The 20,982-nt window shown below is 48.6% G+C and overlaps 3 protein-coding genes across 4 annotated transcripts in view; 2 read left to right on the top strand and 1 right to left on the bottom strand.

Moving 5' to 3' along the window:
- Positions 1 to 20,982, top strand: part of LOC144483034 (uncharacterized) — a 305,151-nt gene that overhangs the window by 240,883 nt on the left and 43,286 nt on the right. The gene's annotated exons all lie outside the window — the stretch shown is intronic.
- Positions 1 to 20,982, top strand: part of LOC144483010 (uncharacterized) — a 132,311-nt gene that overhangs the window by 109,259 nt on the left and 2,070 nt on the right. The window contains exons 4-5 of the mRNA XM_078201835.1: positions 11,016 to 11,380; positions 11,549 to 11,951. Of these exons, the coding sequence (XP_078057961.1) occupies positions 11,016 to 11,380; positions 11,549 to 11,951 (768 nt within the window). The remainder of the gene's footprint in view (positions 1 to 11,015; positions 11,381 to 11,548; positions 11,952 to 20,982) is intronic.
- Positions 2,599 to 20,510, bottom strand: LOC144483047 (uncharacterized). 2 transcript variants are annotated; one of them, XM_078201887.1, is made up of 3 exons: positions 20,353 to 20,510; positions 9,409 to 9,533; positions 2,599 to 4,401 (listed from the first exon to the last, which is right to left on the bottom strand). In XM_078201887.1, exon 3 carries the CDS (start codon positions 3,618 to 3,620, stop codon positions 2,976 to 2,978), a length of 645 nt encoding a protein of 214 aa, XP_078058013.1. In that variant the 5' UTR covers positions 3,621 to 4,401; positions 9,409 to 9,533; positions 20,353 to 20,510; the 3' UTR covers positions 2,599 to 2,975. The 2 variants fall into 2 exon arrangements, with proteins under 2 accessions (XP_078058013.1, XP_078058014.1); XM_078201888.1 differs by lacking the exon at positions 9,409 to 9,533.

Genomic DNA, 20,982 nt, shown 5'->3' with positions numbered 1-20,982 from the left:
TTAATCCCATTCACCATAACTCTGCCAATTTACCTTCTGCAAGTATTTATCCAATTCCCTTTGAAAGCTACTATTAAACCTGCTTCTAGCACCTGTCAGTTTGTGCATTCCAGATCATATCAAGTTATTGTGCAAAAAATTCTCCTTATCACCCCTTCCAATTCTGTTGTCAATTATATTAAATCTCTGTGTCCTCTGCTTACAGACCCTCCTGCACCGAGGAAATCGATTCTCTCCATCGACAGACTTCCTGCTCCTGGGAGATAATTTCTCTCCATTGACACTATCATAAATCATTTGTCATTTTAAACACCTCTATTAAATCTCCCCATCACATTCCCTAATCTAAGGTGGATAACCCATGTTTTTCCTGCCCTGAAGAATTACATGGACTCAAAATGTTAACTCTCTGAACAGATGCCGCCGGACCTGCCGGGTTTTTCTGCTTTTCTCCCTGTTTATCCTTCTATAATCAATCAGAAACTCTTCATGATTTTGAACATCTTGATCAAATAGGAACACACAAAGCCTGAGAAAGATACAGAGGAAGGGAGAGACAGAAAGACAGAGAAAAATTGAGAAAGATTTTAAAAAGCAGAAAGATGAGGCGGTCAAAGATAAAAGCTGAGAAACAGAGGAAACAAGCAATACAGAGAGAATGATCTAGAATTTAAGGGAGCAGGCTATCAGTTCCCAGCTATGGGGAGCAGAGTCGGCATCTCCACGGCAGAGCAGAGGGAACTCAGTGGGCGGCACGATAGCACAGTGGTTAGCACTGCTTCTTCACAGCTCCAGGGACCTGGGCTCGATTCCCGGCTCGGGTCACTGTCTGTGTGGAGTTTGCACATTCTCCTCATGTCTGCGTGGGTTTCCTCCGGGTGCTCCGGTTTCCTCCCACAGTCCAAAGATGTGTGGGTTAGGCTGATTGGCCATGCTAAAATTGCCGCTTAGTGTTCTGAGATGTGTAGGTTAGAGGGATTAGCGGGTAAATATATGTAGGGATATGGGGGTAGGGCCTGGGTGAGATTGTGGTCGGTGCAGACTCGATGGGCCGAATGGCCTCCTCCTGCACTGTAGGGTTTCTGTGATTCTATGATTCAGAAACTGATCCACAGACACAGCTGGTTTTATCTGCAAATGGAAACTCTGAACAGAAATAACTGACTCATTTGTAAATGTCACCACAATGTGACCTTTGTGACTCTGCCCTGACTCTCTGGACAGATAAAGGCCGCATTGACAGATGTTCTCACCAGATTGTGGTCCCTGGATTTATTTTCTGCTCAGAAGTGAGATGTGAGGTTTGGAACCGGCAGCAGAGAAACAGGAAGTTGTGATACCTGAGAGTGAAACAGCCGGCGTCAGTTTGATGTTATCACCATGAACAGTCTTCCTGTCTGTGAGAGTGAACTCACTCTGACAGCATCAAGAACAACACACAGATTGCTGCCAGTCTCAGCATTACATTCACCTCCATTCCCATTTTAAACAATAAAGGAGATTATTTGGACTTTTAACACATTCACTGAATTGGGAGATGGACTGAGGGTCATCAGTGGGAGAAATGAGGAGGAATTAGAGAACAAATGAGTTTTCCCAAAGAGGGTTATTAGAAAAGAGGAGATTTAAAGTGAGTCAAGGCCTGTCAGAGGAAGTGGGAGAGAGAAACAGAGAGGATTGAATCTCCATCAATTAAATGTTTTCTCAGACAGCGAAGAGAGATGAAGTGTGTTTGTGCTTTTTCAGAGAGAGGTAATGAGAGAGAGAAAACAATGAATAAGTTTAAGCATTATCTGAAATAGGAAGGTTAAATGAGTGAGTGTTTGAAAGAACGATAGAGAGACATTAAGTGACGAAGACAGTTTCTGAGAGGAGAGAGATTAAGTGAATGTGAGAGAGGAGCGAGGTTAGAGTGTAAGAGAGGTGGAAGGTGAGGTAAGTGTGAGTGAATGCCTGGAGAGAGAGACGTTCAGTGAGTGTTAGAGAGATGAGAGATGTTGAGCGATTGAGTTTCTGAGAGAGAGGAGATGTTAAGTGAGTGAATGTCTGAAAGAGAGGAGAGCAGGTTCACACCCAGGGGTCACTGAGAATGATCAAAATAAGGAGATCACCCAGAAAACTACCAACAGGAAACTTCAGCTGAACACATCACTCATTCTTAAATGGTCAGTCAGGGCTCTGATGCTGCTCAGCTTCTCTCTGTTCTGTTTATAATGGTTAAAGGCTGATAGGAGTGAGGTTTATTTAAAAGGATAGTGTATGGGAAGCACACATCAACAAAACTGAGAATTCTTGGACACACACTGCAGCTCCTTCTCTATCTGGGAATCAAATTGTTGTCTCATTGTCCCAGCAGTTAACAGGGTCCTTTGAACGTCTCCAGCTGCTACTTTAATGCAGACTTCAACCAATTTATTTGAAGCCAGTTTCTGGTCAATAAACCAGGACTGACACACACACATTAAAACGTTTTAGACTTTTTTTCATTTTTAGCTTGGAAACATAAACCTGCCGTTTCACTCTCAGTCAGGAATAGATCCCAGTTTTACACCAATCTTTGACAGCACGTTTCCCGCATTCACCGTTGTTCTTCCTGACTCTAAACACAGTTGTAAAGGAGCTTCTGTTCCGTGTCCAGGAGCTCTGAACCATGGAAAAGAACGACTGGGACACATTTCTTACACACCTCAGGATTCACCCACACGGGGACTTTGCTGTCAGTGAAAAGTGACGAAAAAGACCAAAGTGCTGTTTGTCCCTCTCAGCGTGACCCTGAAGGACTGGGTCAAGAATGAAGTTCTGTTCCTACTGTATGATCCTCCCTCAGATTGCCCTTTCTGAGCTCCAGCCTGGTGACGTTAAACACTCAAATGGAAAAGACAAAAATCTACAACAATGATTCAATCAAATGTCTATTTCACATTTATTCAGAATATCAAATCTCAACAGAAGAAAAAAGTCAGAATGAAGATGATTCAGTCCTGGATATGATTAACAGCATCAATAAGTGTAGAATCCAAACCTTGCAGTCCCTTGTGAACTCGCCGGTGTGTTAGCAGGTGGGATGACTGAATAAATCCCTTTCCACAGACATTACAGGTGAACGGCCTCTCCCCACTGTGAACTCGCTGGTGGTTCAGAAGATAAGATAAATGAGAAAATCCCTTCCCACAGACAGAGCAGGTAAATGGCCTCTCCCCACTGTGAACTCTCTGATGTGTCAGCAGGTTGGATGACTGACTGAATCCCTTCCCACACGTGGAGCAGGTGAACGGCCTCTCCTCACTGTGAACCTGCTGGTGTGTCAGAAGGTTGTATGAACGGGTGAATCCCTTCCCACATTCAGAGCAGGTGAACGGTCGATCCCCTGTATGGAACTGCTGGTGTATCAGAAGGTTGGATGAATTAATGAATCCCTTCCCACAGTTGGAGCAGGTGGAGGGCCTCTCCCCAGTGTGAATTCTCTGGTGGTTCAATAGGGCAGATGGACGGCTGAATCCCTTCCCACACACACAGCAGGTGAATGGCCTCTCCCCAGTGTGAGTATATTGGTGCGTTAGCAGATCCTTTTTTGTTTTTAAAGCTCTTCTCACAGTGGGAACAATTAAAAAGTTTGTCATCAGAGTGAACAAGTTGATGTGTCTGCAGGTGGGATGACTGAATGAATTCTTTCCCACACACAGAGCAGGTGAACGGTCTCTCCCCAGTGTGAATACGTTGGTGTGTCAGCAGATCTTTTTTACATTTAAAACTCTTCTCACAGTCAGAACATGTAAACAGTTTCTCATCAGTGTGAACAAGTTGGTGTGTCACAATGTGGGATGAGCGAGTGAATCCCTTCCCACACACAGGGCAGGTGAACGGCCTCTCCCCAGTGTGAACCCGTTGGTGAGTCAGAAGATTGTATGAATGGGTGAATCCCTTCCCACAGACGGAGCAGGTGAACGATCTCTCCCCAGTGTGACTGCGCCGATGAACTTCCAGTTGTGATGGGAAACCGAATCCCTTCCCACACTCCACACATTCCCACGGTTTCTCCATGGTGCTGGTGTCCTTGTGCTTCTCCAGGTTGGATGATCAGTTAAAGCCTGGTCCACACACACAACATGCATATCATTTCACCCTGCTGTGAAAAGTGTGATGTTTTTTCAGGCTGTGTAACTGGTTAAAGATCTTTCCACAGTCAGTTCGCTGGAACACTCTCACTCGGGTGTGTGTTTGTCCCGATGCTTTTCCAGTCACACTGATGTTAAATTTCTTTGCCCACAGGCAGAACAGACAAATATTTCTCCTTTCACATTCAAAGACCGATGATATTCAGCTCCTAAGAAACTGAATGACTTTGTCAGATGTGATGTCCGGTTTGAGTTTTCTGTCTGCCGTTCCTTCACTTCGAATATCCTGTAAAAAACGTTTAGAAAAGTCATCACACTCAGAACAGAATAGAAATTCTGAACAATTCCAGTTTCTCTGGAACGTTTTTCCTCTCTTGTTCCCCCAAATCTGTAAATCCCCGTCCCACACTCTCTCCCTCCTCCCTGGGCTGAAATCCAAACGCATCTCCACCATTTCTTTCCTCCACTCCCAGTTTTCTCCCCCCCTCTCCTCTGTCTGGGTTCAGTTCATGATGTGGTTTTAAGGCTTGATTAACTGTAAGTATTCGCATTCCAACCATTATTCTGTAAATTGAGTTTGTGTCTTTATATACCCTGTTTGTGAACAGAATTCCCACTCACCTGAAGGAGCTTAAGGCTCCGAAAGCTTGTGGCTTTTGCGACCAAATAAACCTGTTGGACTTTAACCTGGTGTTGTTAAACTTCTGACTGGGTTCAGTTCTCCAGCTCCTGACAATAAAACCAATGGGTCTTATTGGGGGTGTTGGGACCTCCAGCGGGTGTTTGTGAATCCTCCCCGCCCACCTCCCAGGGTTTCCTTCCTTCCCAGAGATCAGAGTCCTCATTGATTTGAGGCCAAAGTGTAACCTCTTATTTATTGTCCCCCTCCCCCATCCTCTGATGTGAACCATCCTCCAGTGGCTGAGCCAGGATGGGGCCGTTAACCTGGTCCTGTTCCCGGGAGGGAGGGAGGGAGAAGCCCCGCAGCTGCAAACCAGGGAGCTGACAATGATTCTGAAGGGTTTGCGGATCCACAAAGTGTTTCCAAATCCTCCCAGCCACCGCCTAACGCTGACTCCGCTTCTCCGAGACAAACAAGCGCCAAGGACAGCAATGACACTGCGCATGCTCCACATCACAATGCCCGGGGACTGATTGACGGCAGCTCCGGACCAATAGGGAGAGGGGGCGGGGCTGGAGGTCCGAACGGGAGCGGCTGGTCCTCCAACCAATCGGAGTGAATGAGGGGCGGGACCTGAAGCATGCGCAGTGCGGGTAATGGCGACGGACGGAAGGTTTTAAAGCGAAAATAAATACGAGGTAGAGGGCGGCGTTCGGGGAATGATAAATGTGGCGGGTGGGTGGAGAGACTTTGTAAACATGTTGTTCAAACCCAAACCCCGGAAATGAACTTCCCGGTCCCCCCCCCCCCTTTGTACCAAATGGAGCGGCAGCTTGTAGTGTTAGACCCGGGCTGACTGCCGCCATTGAGGCTGCATGTGGGAGGCCGGCAGGGATTGTGATCGGAGAGTGAAGCCCTGACGTCACAATGGAATGGGTGAGAGTGTGACGTCACAATGGAATGGGTGAGGGTGTGACGTCACAATGGAATGGGTGAGAGTGTGAGGTCACAATGGAATGGGTCGGAGTGTGACGTCACAATGGAATGGGTGATAGTGTGACGTCATAATGGAATGGGTCGGAGTGTGAGGTCACAATGGAATGGGCCGGAGTGTGAGGTCACAATGGAATGGGTCGGAGTGTGAGGTCACAATGGAATGGGAAAAGATATTGACTATCTCGCTGATCTATGCCCCTCATTATTTTATAGACCTCTATAAGATCACTACAAAGCCTCCTACGCTCCAGAGAAAAAAGTCGCAGTCGATCCAGCCTTATAACTCAAACCATCAAGTCCCGGTAGCATCCTAGTAAATCTTTTCTGCACGTTTTCTTGTTTAATAATATCTTTTCTATAATAGGGTGACCAGAACTGTACACAGTATTCCAAGTGTGGCCTTACCAATGTCTTTTACAACTCCAACAAGACGTCCCAACTCCTGTATTCAATGTTCTGACCAATGAAACCAAGCATGCTGAATGCCTTCTTCACCATCTGTCCACCTGTGACTCCATTTTCAAGGAGCTATGAACCTGTACTCCTAGATCTCTTTATTCTATAACTCTCTTCAATGTCCCACCATTAACTGAGTAAGTCCTGCCCTGGTTCGATCCACCAAAATGCATCACCTTGCATTTATCTAAATTTAACTCATCTACCATTCAGCAGCCCACTGGCCCAATTGATCAGGATCCTGTTGCAATCCGAGATAACCTTCACTGTCCATTATGCCACCAATCTTGGTGTCATCTGCAAAATTAATAACAATGCCTCCTTTATTCCCATCCAAATCATTAATATAAATGGCAAATAACAGAGGACCCAGCACCAATCCGTGAGGCACACTGCTGGTCACAAGCCTCCAGTTTGAAAAACAACCCTCCACAACCACCCTCTATCTTCTGTCATCAAGCCCATTTTGTATCCATTTGGCTCCCGTACCCTGGCTCCTGTGAGATTTAACCTTATGCTACAACATACCATGTGGTACCTTGTCAAAGGCCTTGCTAAAGTCCATGTAGACAACATCAACTGCACTGCCCTCATCTACCTTCTTGGTTACCCCTTCAAAAATATAATATCAAGTGTAACACTCTCAGCAGTGTAGAGGATCAGAAGGACCTTGGGGTCCGGGTCCATAGGACTCTTAAATCGGCCTCGCAGGTAGAGGAGGTGGTTAAGAAGGCGTATGGTGTGCTGGCCTTCATCAATCGAGAGATTGAGTTTAGGAGTTGGGAGATAATGATGCAGCTTTATAAGACCCTCGTCAGACCCCACTTGGAGGACTGTGCTCAGTTCTGGTCGCCTCATTACAGGAGGGATGTGGAAATGATTGAAAGGGTGCAGAGAAGATTTACAAGGATGTTGCCTGGATTGGTTGGCATGCCTTATGAGGATAGGTTGAGGGAGCGCGGTCTTTTCTCCTTGGAGAGTCGAAGGATGAGAGGTGACCTGATGGAGGTGTACAAGATGTTGAGAGGTATAGATCAGGTGGATTCTCGGAGGCTTTTTCCCAGGGCTGAAATGGCTGCTATGAGAGGATACAGGTTTCAGGTTCTGGGGAGTAGGTACAGAGGAGATGTCAGGGGTAAGTTTTTCACTCAGAGGGTGGTGGGTGAGTGAACATAGAACATAGAACATAACAGCGCAGAACAGGCCCTTCGGCCCACGATGTTGCACCGACCAGTTAAAAAAAAAAAACTGTGACCCTCCAACCTAAACCAATTTCTTTTCATCCATGAACCTATCTACGGATCTCTTAAACGAGTGGAATCGGCTGCCGTCAGTGGTGGTGGAGGCAAACTCGATAGGGTCTTGTAAGAGACTTCTGGATGAGTACATGGGACTTAATAGGATTGAGGGTGATAGGTAAGCTTATAAGCCTAGGTAGGTAGGGACATGACCGGCGCAACTTGTGGGCCGAAGGGCCTGTTTGTGCTGTATTTATTTCTATGTTCGATGTTCTAAAAAACTCAATCAAATTTGTGAGACATGAGTTTCCACTCACAAAGCCATGCTGTCCCTAATCAGTCCTTGCATCTCTAAATGCCTGTAGATTCTGTCTCTCAAAATATCTTTGAGCAACTTAGCCACTGCAGATGTGAGGCTCACCCACCGGCCTGCAGTTCCCAGGCTTTTCCCTGCAGCCCTTCTCAAACAAAGGCACAACATTTGCCACCCTCCAATCTTCAGGCACCTCACCTGTGACGATTGATGATTCAAATATCTCTGCTAGGGGACCCACAATTTCCACCCTAGCCTCCCACAATGTCCTGGGATACACTTCATCAGGTCCCGGGGATTTATCTACCTTGATGCACTTTAAGACTTCCAGCACCTCCTTCTCTGTTACATGTGCACTCCTGAAGACATCACTATTTATTTCCTCAAGTTCCCTAACATCCATGCTTTTCGCAACAAAGGATTTCTCAAATGATTGTGAATGAAGCCCAGTCCATCACCCAAACCTGCCTCCCATCCATTGACTCTGTGTACACATCTGGCTGCCTCGGAAAAGCAGCCAGCATAATCAACCCTCGCACCCCGGACATTCACTCTTCCACCTATTTCCTTTGGGAAATGAAACAAAAGTCTGAGCTCACGTACCAACCAACTCAAGAACAGCTTCTTCCCTGTTGCCGTCAGACTTTTGATTGGACCTATCTTGCACTAAGTTGATCTTTCTGTCCACCTTAGCTATGACTGTAACACTAAGAACATAAGAAATAGGAGCAGGAGTAGGCCATCTGGCCCTTCGAGCCTGCCCCGCCATTCAACAAGATCATGGCTGATCTGAAGCGAATCAGTTCCACTTACCCGCCTGCTCCCCATAACCCCTAATTCCCTTATCGATCAGAAAACTATCTACCCGTGATTTAAACATATTCAACGAGGAAGCCTCCACCACTTCAATGGGCAGAGAATTCCAGAGATTCACTGCATCCTGCACTCTCTCCTTTCCTTCTCTATGAACTGTATGCCTTGTCTTGATAGTGTGCAAGAAACAATTCTTTTCACTGTATACTAGTACATGTGACAATAATAAATCTAATCAAGTGCATCCTCTGATCTTGTGGAAGGGTGGGGAAGAAATTGCAGAGGCTCTTGCAGAGATATTTGCTTCATCCCTTTCCACTGGTGAAGTTCTGGAAGACTAGAGTGTGGCTAATGTTGTTCCATTGTTTAAGAAGGGTTGCAAAGAGAAGCCTGGTAATTACAGGCCGGTGAACCTGACAACAGTGGCGGGTAAGTTACTGGAGAAGATTCTGGCCAACCTTTGGATAGTCAAGGTCCGGTTAGGGAGAGTTGTCAGAGATCCTGGGTACCAGCAACTTTAGGCATTCTTAGTCGACTTGAGTACAAACAGCAGTGGACACCGCGCACAATCCAATGTGGGGCCTTTAATGACTTGTGCACAAGGAGAAACCCTGTGCAGCTGTCCCGCAAGTGGTTCTGATGTTACAGAAAAATAACTTGGCAATAATAGTCAATTACAGCAGATCAGAAACCAGGAATGTTTCTAATCCTTCATTGACGGACCTATTCGCCAATTAAATCCGAGCTTTTCACCCTTTTGCATTCAAAATTGACTTCTGCTAATCTTTTATTTGCATAGCATATCCCCATATCTCGCCTTTGGTATTTGTTATGGAGAAATCTGGTCTTGCTCACCGTCTGGTGAAGGCCGAAAAGCAGAATGTTCTGGGGCCTACGTCGGTGAAGATCAGCCTGTTCATGCTGAAATAGCAGACACTGACTCCTTTGAAGGTCTGCAAGCCGATAAACATTTTCACTCGCTGTTAAAGAGAAGGCAGGAAACTTTAATCTGAGCATTTCCACATAGTCAGCCCTGCTTCGTGCATGTGTTAGAGTGGGCCAAGGCTGAGGCAGCTGTCCTATATATATTTATAGAGAGAGAATAGACTAACATTTCGAGTCTGGATGACCCTTTGTCAGAGCTCTGATGAAGGGTCATCCAGACTTGAAATGTTGGCTCTATTCTCTCTCCACAGATGCTGTCAGACCTGCTGACATTTTCCAGCATTTTCTGTTTTTGTTTCAGATTCCAGCATCCGCAATATTTTGCTTTTATATGTATTTATATATCCAAATGTGCTGTGTTAACAAAATGGACAGTTACTAACCGTAATATAAAGCATCATGTGATTTAGCTGACTTGACCATATTCCTATAGTTATTCAGTCATTAAAGACACAGTCATGGAGCATTAAACTTGCCTCGCAGGGCCCCTTGTATCAGCACACAGGCAGTTGCTTTGTGAGACTGCGAGCAGAACAGACAAGTCAGAGATAAGAGTGTCTTGAGAAGAGAGATTCATTGTGAAGGCTCAGGGACGGTTGATAAGATGTAGGAATTCTATGATTCTAATGAACATTCTTTCCTCTCTCATTCCCCAAAAGGTGTAAATCTCCATCCCACACACTCTCCCTCCATTCTCACTCTGCTGTATCTAATATTCACCCTCCCAATTCTCCTGAAGGTGCTGATTGAGGCTGATTGACAGATCCATGCTCACTGCTTCCTGTCCACCACACACAAATTATAAGAAACAGGAGCTGCAGTTGGCCATTCAGCCCATCGAACTGCCTCAACCATTCATTGAGAATTGGCTGATCTACCACAGCATCATTTCCCACGCTATCCCCCAGATAGAGAGAGAATAGAGCCAATGTTTGGAGTCTGGAGAGAGGAAAGAATGTTCCATAGAAACTAGAATTGTGTGTTCTGAATTTCCATCCTGCACTGACACTGATGACTTCTGTAAACTTGCTTTACAGGATACTGAAAGAGGAATCACAGGCTGAAATCTCAAACGTCACATCTAGATCTGACAGAGTCACATTCTTTGGGACCTGAATATCATCGGCCTTTGAATCGAGGAGAAATGGTTGTCCGATCTGATGACTTGAAAAGATTTCAAACATTAGTGTGACTGGAAAAGTGCCAACACATTGCCACACTGGAGTGAGTGTGTTCCAGTGCACTGAGCTTGAACCAGTTACACAGCCTGAATAAATATCACACCATTCACAGCGGTGTGGGAGGGGCGGGGGACTGTTCTGTGTGTGGACGAGTCTTCAACTGAAGAGAGAGGAAAGGACACCTGCACCATGGAGAAACCATGGAAATGTGGGGACTGTGGGAAAAGATACAAAGTCCCATCCCTGCTGGAAACTCATCGGCGCAGCCACACTGGGGAGAGACCATTTACTTGCTCTCAGTGTGGGGAGGGATTCACTCGGGTATCCCATCTGCAGAGACACCAGCGAGTTCACACTGGGGAGAAACCGTTCACCTGCTCTCAGTGTGAGAAGGGATTCACTGATTTATCCACCCTGCGGACGCACCAGCGAGTTCACACTGGGGAGAGGCCGTTCACCTGCTCTCAGTGTGAGAAGGGATTCACTGATTTATCCACCCTGCGGACGCACCAGCGAGTTCACACTGGGGAGAGGCCGTTCACCTGCTCTCAGTGTGAGAAGGGGTTCAGTCAATTATCTAACCTGCAGAGACACCAACGAGTTCACACTGGGGAGACACCATTCACCTGCTCTCAGTGTGGGAAGGGATTCACTCGGTCATCCAGCCTACAGGCACACCAGCGAGTTCACACTGGGGAGAAGCCGTTCACCTGTTCTCAGTGTGAGAAGGGATTCACTGATATTTCCACCCTGCGGAAACACCAGCGAGTTCACACTGGGGAGAGGCCGTTCACCTGCTCTCAGTGTGAGAAAGGGTTCAGTCAATTAGCTAACCTGCAGAGACACCAGCGAGTTCACACTGGGGAGAGACCTTTCACCTGCTCTCAGTGTGGGAAGGGATTCACTGATTTATCCACTCTGCGGAGACACCAGCGAGTTCACACTGGGGAGTGGCCATTCACCTGCTCTATGTGTGGGAAGGGGTTCAGTCAGTTAGCTAAGCTGGAGGCGCACCAGCGAGTTCACACTGGGGAGAGACCATTCACCTGCTCTCAGTGTGGGAAGGGATTCACTGATTTATTCACCCTGCGGTGTCACCAGCGAGTTCACACTGGGGACTGGCCGTTCACCTGCTCTCAGTGTGAGAAGGGATTCAGTCAGTTATCCAACCTGCGGATACACCAGCGAGTTCACACTGGGGAGAGGCCGTTCACCTGCTCTCAGTGTGGGAAGGGATTCATAGTTTCATCCCAGCTGCTGAAACACCAGCGAGTTCACGAGTGATTCCAGGGGTTGGATTCTGCTGTTATTCTTTCTGCTCTCAATTACATCCAGGACTGCATTTTGTTCATTCTCACAGTTGGTCAATGGGGAGGGTCGGAGGGTTTCTTTCTGCTGGACTGGCCGGTCTCACAACTTTGCCTCCAGTGGGCTGATGCTCTTTGAGTCTTGTTGCGAATACCTGGTTTCAAATTTCACAAGGATCACAGAGTGACAGGGTGTTAGGAAGTTAAGAGTCACTATTTCTGTTTGAAACTCCCCCAGATGCCCATCCAATTTCCTTTGTAATTGTTTATTGTCTCCACTTCCTCCACCCTCCTAGGCAGCGAGTTCCAGGTCATTATCATTCACTGCATCAAAATATTCTTCCTCACATCCCGCCTTCCTCTCTGACCCAAAACCATAAACCTGTGTCCCTCTCATCCTTGTCCCGTCAGCTAATGGGAACAGCTTTTCTTTGTCCACCTTATCTAAACCTGTCAGAATCTTGTCCACCTCTATCAAATCCCCCCTCAACCTCGTTTGCTCCAAGGAGAACAACCCCAGCCTGTCATTGACAATAAAGAACAAACAAACAGAATATGTTAATACCTGAAATCAAATGGGAATGTTTAATTTCTGATTTAAAGAAATCATGAATATATTGTCACGTACAATAAAGGGATTTGAATAACTCAGCTTGAGTGCAGTTGAATGAAATATCAATCGCGTATCCACCCACAGTCTAGAGGAAGTGTGGAATGTGTTGCTGGAAATCCCTCCCTAACAGCACTGTGGGTGTACTTTCACCTCAGGCATTGTAACAGTTCAAGAAGGCAGTGTTGGGGTTGACCACGGCCGAAGCAGCTACATACAGCCACATATTCTGTTATAACTGAAGGACTGCAGGTTGAATGTGAGGCATTATGGGACTGGACTATCTTGACCACATTCCTGTTACTGCTCAGTTTCTGCAATCATGAACCATTAAAGCTGCTTAGCAGGGCCCCGACAGAGGAGCTGGTGAGAATATTTACTCAGAATGAGTTAGAATTAAACTTATTCCAGGACCGGCTGGTGTTCAGTGGCTGAGATTCCTGAATCTGTAAAAAGGGGGTCTGACCAATCAACAAACAGTGGTAGGTAGTTAGTTAAGAAGCGTTCTCATGCATTGTTTAAATTATTTTATCATAAATTTGTGATCAGAACTGTGAGGGACTTGTAACCCAATAGTTGTTGAATTGACGGTAAACTCCAAGTAGCACTGGACTGAAAAGGGGGTCTGACCAAGAAGTGAAGTGATCTCAGGCATTGTTTAAATTACATCATCATTGGACAACTTCCCCTTTGTGATGTCACAGTGAAGCCATCCTTGAATCAGCCAATAGGAATCACTCTGCTCCGCGGTGACGTCGCTGGGTTCCAGTGCGCAGGCCCGGGCGCGCGGACCCGGGAGCTCCGCCCCCACCCATTGCTCCCCTCCCCCTGCACCACATCGAGCCAAGGTTTCCAGGCAACCGGCTGGCGGCTCCGGCCAGAGCGAGAAGCTGCTCGGTGATCGCCCCCTCCCCCCAGCCCAGGACTGCGCATGTCCAAGGGAGGGGGAAGCTGTGAATTGCAGGGCAGGTCCCACCCCCTGACCTGAGGTGTTGACCAATGGGAAGAGTTGGAGGACCGGAAGGACTCTGGTTCTCCAGCTCATCAGAGTGCCGGCTTTGTGTGAATGAAGATTGAGCTTCAGACAGACTGAAACTTCCTCCTGTCGCCAACATCTGTGAGTGGGAAAGATTGGATTGTCCAGCCAGTCCACCATATTGGCCGTTCGCTTTGCGTGTTGGCCAGTATAGTGTGCTCCAGGCAGGGGGCGGGCAGAGGATAAGGAGTTCAAGGCGGGCTTAATGCGCGCCTTGCGGTGAGCTTTTGGAAATGTGGCCGCTGGGAGGAACGCCTTGGTCGGCGTGAAGTTTCTGTTTCAAGTGCTTGGGTTCGTGACTTGTGCAAGAACTTTTTGTTTCGGCTGGGGCTTGTTGAATGCTGCTCTCGCTGGGATTCCTGTGCCTTGAAAGGCGTGGCCCAGGTAGATGCAATCTCGGAAGACCCAAGCCAGGGAGGAGCCATTTTGGAAATATGGTTTCGGAAGGTTCAGCCGCGGAAGGTGTGACCCCAGACGGTGCAGCCCCAGTGGGTGTGATTTTGGAAGACCTGGCCCGGAGTGGTGGACTTTGGAGGACTGTATTTGAGCTTTGTCGACTTCGGACGGTGGAATGTTGATGGGCGAAGCTCTGGAAGGCGATGCCTCCGAAATGTTTCACAATTGTATGGTTGTTCATGGATTGTTTGTTATTGTAATATGTGGTTTTCATGTTATGATTGTTGGTGGTTCCGGCCCCCGTCTATTTTCTTGCGTTATTGTGGCCTGGGGGGCATCCCCCCCTGGATAAAGTCACCCCCGGGGGGTGTGACATCCACTTGGGAAAATGCTCTGGGTGGTGAAGCCCCGGACATAGTAACACCAGAGGGATTTTATTCTCCGGGAGAAAAATTGGGAAGGCAGGCCCGAACTGAGTACCCTGGAGAGACTCTCCCACCGCCCCGGCTGAAATTCCGGAAGGGATTCCGGATTGAGTAGGCGGGGTGATTTCCCCATTTCCCCCCTCCGGCTGAACATCCGTACGGTGTAACCCCCGGATATGAGTACCACTGGAGGGTTGCATCCCCCGGCAGGTGGACAAACCCAGGGGACGGTGCCCTTATGCTCCAGTGTTTATTTTTTGTTGTGTACAGTTGTAGTGTTGTGTTAATGTTTGTAGATTTGTAGATTATGATTTGTAAATGGAGGTGTATTTTGAGGGCAATGCCCTGGAAAACTGTAATTGACGATGAACCCTTCCGAAATGGAAGGTAGTAATTGATAAATGGATGGTGTTAGCCATCGGTAATGTATTTTTCATGGATTGTTTGTTATTGTAATATGTGGTTTTCCTGTTATGGTAGTTGGTGCTTTGTTCCGGCCCCCGTCTATTTTCTTGCGTTATTTGTGGCCTGGGGGGCATCCCCCCCTGGATAAAGTCACCCCCGGGGGGTGTGACATCCACTTGGGGAAAGTTCTGGGTGGTGAAGCCCCGGACATAGTAACACCAGAGGGATTTTTATTCTCCGGGAGAAAAATTGGGAAGGCAGGCCCGAACTGAGTACCCTGGAGAGACTCTCCCACCGCCCCGGCTGAAATTCCGGAAGGGATTCCGGATTGAGTAGGCGGGGTGGTTTCCCCCATTTCCCCCCTCCGGCTGAACATCCGTAAGGTGTAACCCCCGGATATGAGTACCACTGGAGGGTTGCATCCCCCGGCAGGTGGACAAACCCAGGGGACGGTGCCCTTATGCTTCAGTGTTTATTTTTTGTTGTGTATAGTTGTAGTGTTGTGTTAATGTTTGTAGATTTGTAGATTATGATTTGTAAATGGAGGTGTATTTTGAGGGCAATGCCCTGGAAAACTGTAATTGACGATGAACCCTTCCGAAATGGAAGGTAGTAACTGATAAATGGATGGCGTTAGCCATTGGTAATGTATTTTTTTCACATTTGTTCTTTGTGTATTTGTAATTGTTTTGTATTAACGTATTTGTAATAAACAAAAAGAAACCAACATCTGTGAGTGGGAAAGATTGGATTGTCCAGCCAATCCACCATATTGGCCATTCGCATTGCGTGTTGGCCAGTATAGTGTGCTCCAGGCAGGGGGCGGGCAGGCAGAGGATAAGGAGTTCAAGGCGGGCTTAATGCGCGCCTTGCGGTGAGCTTTTGGAAATGTGGCCGCTGGGAGGAACGCCTTGGTCGGCATGAAGTTTGTGTTTCAAGTGCTTGGGTTCGTGACTTGTGCAAGAACTTTTTGTTTCGGCTGGGGCTTGTTGAATGCTGCTCTCGCTGGGATTCCTGTGCCTTGAAAGGCGTGGCCCAGGTAGATGCAATCTCGGAAGACCCAAGCCAGGGAGGAGCCATTTGGGAACTATGGTTTCGGAAGGTTCAGCCGCGGAAGGTGTGACCCCAGACGGTGCAGCCCCAGTGGGTGTGATTTTGGAAGTTCTGGCCCGGAGTGGTGGACTTTGGAGGACTGTAGTTGAGCGTTGTCGACTTCGGACGGTGGAATGTTGATGGGCGAAGCTCTGGAAGGCGATGCCTCCGAACTGTTTCACAATTGTATGGTTGTTCATGGATTGTTTGTTATTGTAATATGTGGTTTTCCTGTTATGATAGTTGGTGGTTTGTTCCGGCCCCTGTCTATTTTCTTGCGTTATTTGTGGCCTGGGGGGCATCCCCCCCTGGATAAAGTCACCCTCGGGGGGTGTGACATCCACTTGGGGAAAGTTCTGGGTGGTGAAGCCCCGGATATAGTAACACCAGAGGGATTTTATTCTCCGGGAGAAAAATTGGGAAGGCAGGCCCGAACTGAGTACCCTGGAGAGACTCTCCCACCGCCCCGGCTGAAATTCCGGAAGGGATTCCGGATTGAGTCGGCGGGGTGGTTTCCCCCATTTCCCCCCTCCGACTGAACATCCGTAAGGTGTAACCCCCGGATATGAGTACCACTGGAGGGTTGCATCCCCCGGCAGGTGGACAAACCCAGGGGACGGTGCCCTTATGCTTCAGTGTTTATTTTTTGTTGTGTACAGTTGTAGTGTTGTGTTAATGTTTGTAGATTTGTAGATTATGATTTGTAAATGGAGGTGTATTTTGAGGGCAATGCCCTGGAAAACTGTAATTGACGATGAACCCTTCCGAAATGGAAGGTAGTAATTGATAAATGGATGGTGTTAGCCATCGGTAATGTATTTTTCAGATTTGTTCTTTGTTCATTTGTAATTGTTTTGTAATATCGTGTTTGTACTAACCAACGGAAAATCTTTGCATTGTTTGTGGCCTGGGGGGTATCCCCCCCCCCCCCCCCCGGATAGAGTGACCCCCGGGGGGTGTGACATCCAGTTGGGGAAAGTGTCCGGGGCACCCAGAGGGGTAACACCGGGGGGGTTTTGTTCTCCGGGAGAAAAATTGGGAAGGCAGGCCGAATTGAGTATCCCGGAGAGCTTTTCTCACCGCCCCAGCCGAAAATCCGGAAGGCAGTCCGGATTGAGTAGGTTCGGGGTGGTTTTCCTGTCCCCCCGCCTCCAGTCGAACATCCGTCAGGTGGAACCCCCGGACCTGAGTACCTCTGGAGGGTTGCATCCCCCGGCAGGGGAAAAACCCAGGGGACGGTGCCCTTATGCTTCAGTGTTTATTTTTTTGTTGTGTACAGTTGTAGTGTTGTGTTCATGTTTGTAGATTTGTAGATTATGATTTGTAAATGGAGGTGTATTTTGAGGGCAATGCCCTGGAAAATTGTAATTGACGATGAACCCTTCCGAAATGGAAGGTAGTAACTGATAAATGGATGGCGTTAGCCATTGGTAATGTATTTTTTTCACATTTGTTCTTTGTGTATTTGTAACTGTTTTGCATTAACGTATTTGTAATAAACAAAAAGAAACCAACATCTGTGAGTGGGAAAGACTGGATTGTCCAGCCAGCCCACCATATTGGCCGTTCGCTTTGCGTGTTGGCCAGTATAGTGTGCTCCAGGCAGGGGGCGGGCAGAGGATAAGGAGTTCAAGGCGGGCTTAATGCGCGCCTTGCGGTGAGCTTTTGGAAATGTGGCCGCTGGGAGGAGCGTCTTGGTCGGCGTGAAGTTTCTGTTTCAAGTGCTTGGGTTCGTGACTTGTGCAAGAACTTTTTTGTTTCGGCTGGGGCTTGTTGAATGCTGCTCTCGCTGGGATTCCTGTGCCTTGAAAGGCATGGCCCAGGTAGATGCAATCTCGGAAGACCCAAGCCAGGGAGGAGCCATTTGGGAACTATGGTTTCGGAAGGTTCAGCCGCGGAAGGTGTGACCCCAGACGGTGCAGCCCCAGTGGGTGTGATTTTGGAAGTTCTGGCCCGGAGTGGTGGACTTTGGAGGACTGTAGTTGAGCGTTGTCGACTTCGGACGGTGGAATGTTGATGGGCGAAGCTCTGGAAGGCGATGCCTCCGAAATGTTTCACAATTGTATGGTTGTTCATGGATTGTTTGTTATTGTAATATGTGGTTTTCCTGTTATGATAGTTGGTGGTTTGTTCCGGCCCCCGTCTATTTTCTTGCGTTATTTGTGGCCTGGGGGGCATCCCCCCCTGGATAAAGTCACCCCCGGGGGGTGTGACATCCACTTGGGGAAAGTTCTGGGTGGTGAAGCCCCGGACATAGTAACACCAGAGGGATTTTTATTCTCCGGGAGAAAAATTGGGAAGGCAGGCCCGAACTGAGTACCCTGGAGAGACTCTCCCACCACCCCGGCTGAAATTCCGGAAGGCAGTCCGGATTGAGTAGGCGGGGTGGTTTCCCCATTTCCCCCCTCCGGCTGAACATCCGTAAGGTGTAACCCCCGGATATGAGTACCACTGGAGGGTTGCATCCCCCGGCAGGTGGACAAATCCAGGGGACTGTGCCCTTATGCTTCAGTGTTTATTTTTTTGTTGTGTACAGTTGTAGTGTTGTTAATGTTTGTAGATTTGTAGCTTATGATTTGTAAATGGAGGTGTATTTTGAGGGCAATGCCCTGGAAAACTGTAATTGACGATGAACCCTTCCGAAATGGAAGGTAGTAATTGATAAATGGATGGTGTTAGCCATCGGTAATGTATTTTTCATGGATTGTTTGTTATTGTAATATGTGGTTATCCTGTTATGGTAGTTGGTGGTTTGTTCTGGCCCCCGTCTATTTTCTTGCGTTATTTGTGGCCTGGGGGGCATCTCCCCCTGGATAGAGTCACCCCCGGGGGGTGTGACATCCACTTGGGGAAAGTTCTGGGTGGTGAAGCCCCGGACATAGTAACACCAGAGGGATTTTTATTCTCCGGGAGAAAAATTGGGAAGGCAGGCCCGAACTGAGTACCCTGGAGAGACTCTCCCACCGCCCCGGCTGAAATTCCGGAAGGGATTCCGGATTGAGTAGGCGGGGTGGTTTCCCCATTTCCCCCCTCCGGCTGAACATCCGTAAGGTGTAACCCCCGGATATGAGTACCACTGGAGGGTTGCATCCCCCGGCAGGTGGACAAACCCAGGGGACGGTGCCCTTATGCTTCAGTGTTTATTTTTTGTTGTGTACAGTTGTAGTGTTGTGTTAATGTTTGTAGATTTGTAGATTATGATTTGTAAATGGAGGTGTATTTTGAGGGCAATGCCCTGGAAAACTGTAATTGACGATGAACCCTTCCGAAATGGAAGGTAGTAACTGATAAATGGATGGCGTTAGCCATTGGTAATGTATTTTTTTCACATTTGTTCTTTGTGTATTTGTAATTCTTTTGTATTAACGTATTTGTAATAAACAAAAAGAAACCAACATCAGAGAGGTTGTTTCTGTAGTGAAGTGGTTGTCACGTTTGCCTGACACGCGAAAGGTCCCCGGGTCAGAACCGGGCAGGAATGTTAATTTGTTAATTCCAGCATCTGAAAGTGGGAAGGGGGAGGAAGGTGAGCTGTTGCCTGCCTGCCTGCTGTCCGGCCTGCCTGCCTGCCTGTCGTCTGGCCTGCCTGCCTGTCGTCTGGCCTGCCTGCCGGTCTGGCCTGCCTGTCTTCCGTCCGTCCGCCCACTGGAGGGTGCTCTCTCCCTGGAGGGAGAGAGGACACGGAGTGACTTTCTTTCTTTTTTCTTTCCATCTCTGGGAGGGAGGACTGCACGTTTCAACATCGAGGGACTGAGTGGTTGGGCTGGTGCCCTCATCATCAGAAGGTCGGTGCCTGAAAGGGATGGGGGGGTGAAGTAAATTCAGACTGTTTTTTCCATCTGCGCGGGGGGGGGGGGGGGGGGGGGTGAAGACACCCCGGACTTGAACTGTTTGCGCCCAAAAGGGCTGGAGGAGTAAAGTCCCCCACCCACTGCTGCTGCCCCCAACACCGGCACCCCCTCCCCTCTTTCCCCCTGACTGGGGCACCGGCCCCCCTCCGTGCCTTGTCCCTCGTCCTCCCTCCTGCTCCTCCTCTCTCCTCTCTCGCTCCGGGGAGAGAGCACCTAGATCCCCATCCACCTACCCTACCCTCCCTTATTTTTCCCTCCTCTTATACGTCCTGCCGTGGCAGAGCCTTCTCGGCCCACCTATGCGGGCGTGGCGGCTGCCAGAGCCCCCGCCGCTCCCAAGGCCCTGCCACCTTTTTCGTTGCTCACGCGGCAGCTCGGGGTTAAGTGCTACGCCCACCCCGACATGTCCATCGAGGCCTGTGTCAAGGCAATGGCTGGGGTTGTCGGCCCCTCAGCCATTGTCGCGGCCTCTAAGATGTCCGGCCGGGCCGTATTCTTTTTGAAGGCCACCCACCCGCCACATTTATCATTCCCCGCGCGCCGCCCTCTACCTTGTATTGTTCTCGCTTCCAAGTTGAAACCGTCCGTCCGCCGCCGCCATTACCCGCACTGCGCATGCTTCAGGTCCCGCCCCTCATTCACTCCGATTGGTTGGAGGACCAGCCGCTCCCGCTCGGTCCTCCAGTCCCGCCCCCTCTTCCTATTGGTCCGGAGCTGGCGTCAATCAGCTCCCGGGCATTGTGATGTGGAGCATGCGCAGTGTCATTGCTGTCCTTGGCGCTTGTTTGTCCCGGAGAAGCGGAGTCAGCGTTAGGCGGTGGCTGGGAGGATTTGGAAACACTTTGTGGATCCGCAAACCCTTCAGAATCATTGTCAGCTCCCTGGTTTGCAGCTGCGGGGCTTCTCCCTCCCTCCCTCCCTCCCGGGAACAGGCCCAGGTTAACGGCCCCATCCTGGCTCAGCCACTGGAGGATGGTTCACATCAGAGGATGGGGGAGGGGGACAATAAATAAGAGGTTACACTTTGGCCTCAAATCAATGAGGACTCTGATCTCTGGGAAGGAAGGAAACCCTGGGATGTGGGCGGGAAGGAGTCACAAACACCCGCTGGAGGCCCCAACATCCCCAATAAGACCCATTGGTTTTATTGTCAGTCTGCAGACAGGAGCTGGAGAACTGAA

Source organism: Mustelus asterias, unplaced genomic scaffold, assembly GCF_964213995.1.
Source record: "Mustelus asterias unplaced genomic scaffold, sMusAst1.hap1.1 HAP1_SCAFFOLD_44, whole genome shotgun sequence".
Lineage (NCBI taxonomy): Eukaryota > Metazoa > Chordata > Chondrichthyes > Carcharhiniformes > Triakidae > Mustelus > Mustelus asterias.
This window is presented reverse-complemented; position numbering and strand designations above follow the sequence as displayed.

What these genes read in the sequence shown, in the direction of transcription:
- LOC144483047 (XM_078201887.1), bottom strand. Translation starts at nt 3,620, where the DNA reads ATGACAAACTTTTTAATTGTTCCCACTGTGAGAAGAGCTTTAAAAACA.